Raw genomic sequence first — 2,636 nt, 5'->3', positions numbered from 1 at the left:
ATTGATGAGGAAATAGCTCAAGAAGAATAGGAACAGCAGCGTACCTCGAGTCAGCAAGGAGTTGGAGGCAATCCAAAAAAAAAAAAGCCAAAGTCATTCCTTCTATGTTTGCACCAAGACAACTCCAGGAGCTCAACCAAGTATAAAAAGTGTTCTGCAAAACAAAGAGGCGATACATGAGGTTGATAAACGGTTTGTTCGGTTGCTTTTGGATTGTAAAATTCCATTTAATGCTGTGATGTCGCCATATTTCCAAGATATGTTGGATGGTGTTGCTGGTATTGGACCTGGTTACAAGGGGCCTTCTTATGATAAGTTAAGGGTTCATTTGTTGGCTGATCTTAAAAGAGAAAGTCAAATGCTAGTTGATAGTTATAAGAGTGCATGGAAGGAAACTGGATGTACCCTCATGGCTGATGGTTGGACAGATCAAAAACAAAGAACGTTAATCAATTTCTTGGTGTATTGTTCTAAAGGTTTGTGCTTCATGAAATCAGTAGATGCTTCTAGTATGGTAAAAAATGCTTCACACTTGTGTAATTTATTTTCTGAGGTGATTGAATGGATTGACCCTAATGATATTGTGCATGTTGTGACTGACAATGCGGCCAATTATGTTGCTGCTGGTAGGCTTATCAATAGAAAATATGATAATATCTATTGGTCACCATGTGTTGCTCATTGCCTTAATCTTATTTTAAAAGATATAAGCAGCATGGCGCATATTTCTAACCTTGCACCACGTGCTTCAAATATCACAGTATTTGTGTACAATCATACGGTTTTCTTATCTTAGCTAAGACAAAAACCTCATTGGAGAGAAATTGTACGTCCTGGTGCAACGTGTTTTGCAATTGTGTTTATCACATTGAAGAGTATCTTTGACCATAAAAAAGAGTTGCAAGCATTGGTTGTAGATTCAATTTTCACTTATCACAAATTAGGAAGGAGTGCTACTGGTAGAGCTGTGAGTGCTATTATTCTGGATTGCAAATTTTGGGACGATTGCTTTACTGTATGTAAACTTGTGGGCCCTCTGATTTACTTGCTGAGGGTTGTTGATGCTGATGACAAATCATCTTTGGGATATGTTTATGAAGGAATGCTAAGGGCAGAAGATGCATTTAAGGAGATGTTTAGGCAATCCAAGACTGCATATCAGCCGTACACAGATATGATCAACTCAAGATGGGACAAGCATTTGAAGAAAGATCTTCATGCGGCAGCTTACTTCCTGAATCCTAAATTCGTTTTTAATGAAAATTATAAAGAAGCACCTGATGTTATGCGAGGTTTGCTTGATCTTGTTACCTTGTATTGCAAGTGTAACAATTTGGATTCAGTACAGGCAATGAAAGAAATACATTTATATAGAGATCGAAAAAAAAGTTTTGATAGACAAGAAGCTATTCGAGCTGCATCTGAACTTAAGCCTGGTAAGAATATGGCTGAATATTTATTTAATTAATAGTAACTTATTTTATGCTCCTATGTTCTTAATTGATATCTTCTAATATGTTATGGTTTTATAATTGGTAGATGAATGGTGGAGATTATTCGGAGGCTCTGCTTCATATTTACAAAAGATAGATGTTTGCATTCTTAGCTAAGCATCTGCTTTTTCTGGGTGTGAGAGAAATTGGAATTTTTTTTTACCAGATTCATACAAAAAGAAGAAATAGATTGGAGCATGATAGACTGAATGACATTGTCTATGTTACCTATAATTTTCGTCTTAAATCCAGGTAATATATGTTTCATGAAATACCATATTGTTTCATTTGTAATCTTTATCATAACAAATTTGTAAATTATTAAATCTTCATATATTATATTTAACTTTTTAGGAAGGAAAAAGAAAAAAGAAAGCAAAAGACACAATATGATTCAATTGATTATGAAAGCATCACTCAAGTTGACTTTTGGGTGACTGAAGAGGTTGTAGAGAAAGAGTCTGATCTTCCTAGTAATGTGGATGACTTATTGCGTGAGTATAGTATATTTAGTTTCTAATGATTTATTAGAATGTTGTTAATTTATAATATAATGATAACATGTCTATTTTATTAGATGAAATTGATACTGATTTATATCAAAGTGGTGGTGGTAGTAATGGTCTTTATGCTGCATCTCTTGATTCTTATGCTCAACAGGGTGGGAATGAAGGTGAAGATCATCCCACCGCAGCAGATTTGCAACAAGTTCTTGCGGATTTTGATGATTGATAAACCATGGTGTTGGGATTTAATATTTAGATATACTTTTATTACTATTTAACTTTAATTTTGAGTTTGGATTTTGATAAGATCATATGTATTTGGTTGATGATATTTTATGTAGTGTTTTAAATTTCGAAGATATTTTAAGATTTATATTAGACTATAATTATATTTTATTTATTATTTCTATTCTAAAACAGTTTTTTCAGTTGAACCACCAATTAAATCGGTTAGACCAATAAACTAATAAATCAATAACTAGAACAGTTTGATGATCTGTGCGATTTTCTAAACCTTGCTATTGAGCTTTTTGTTTAAAAAAAAAACACTCCAAATTAAAGTTGTAATGATCTATTACATCGTACAAATAACGCGAATTGTTGATCTTGTATGCTGTTATTAGATGTCTTTTGGAAC

General features: G+C 33.2%; 1 protein-coding gene across 1 annotated transcript; it reads left to right on the top strand.

The window, feature by feature from the left end:
• The first annotated feature begins 238 nt into the window (after positions 1-238).
• On the top strand, positions 239-2,225 carry LOC130965656 (uncharacterized). The gene is made up of 6 exons (XM_057890418.1): positions 239-781; positions 875-1,436; positions 1,540-1,592; positions 1,660-1,745; positions 1,905-1,987; positions 2,071-2,225. Exons 1-6 carry the CDS (start codon positions 239-241, stop codon positions 2,223-2,225), a joined length of 1,482 nt encoding a protein of 493 aa, XP_057746401.1.
• Positions 2,226-2,636: the final 411 nt, after the last annotated feature.

The sequence above is a fragment of the Arachis stenosperma genome, chromosome 3 (assembly GCF_014773155.1).
Source record: "Arachis stenosperma cultivar V10309 chromosome 3, arast.V10309.gnm1.PFL2, whole genome shotgun sequence".
Lineage (NCBI taxonomy): Eukaryota > Viridiplantae > Streptophyta > Magnoliopsida > Fabales > Fabaceae > Arachis > Arachis stenosperma.
The sequence above is the reverse complement of the archived record's forward strand: the minus strand, read 5'-3'. Positions and strand labels throughout refer to the sequence as shown.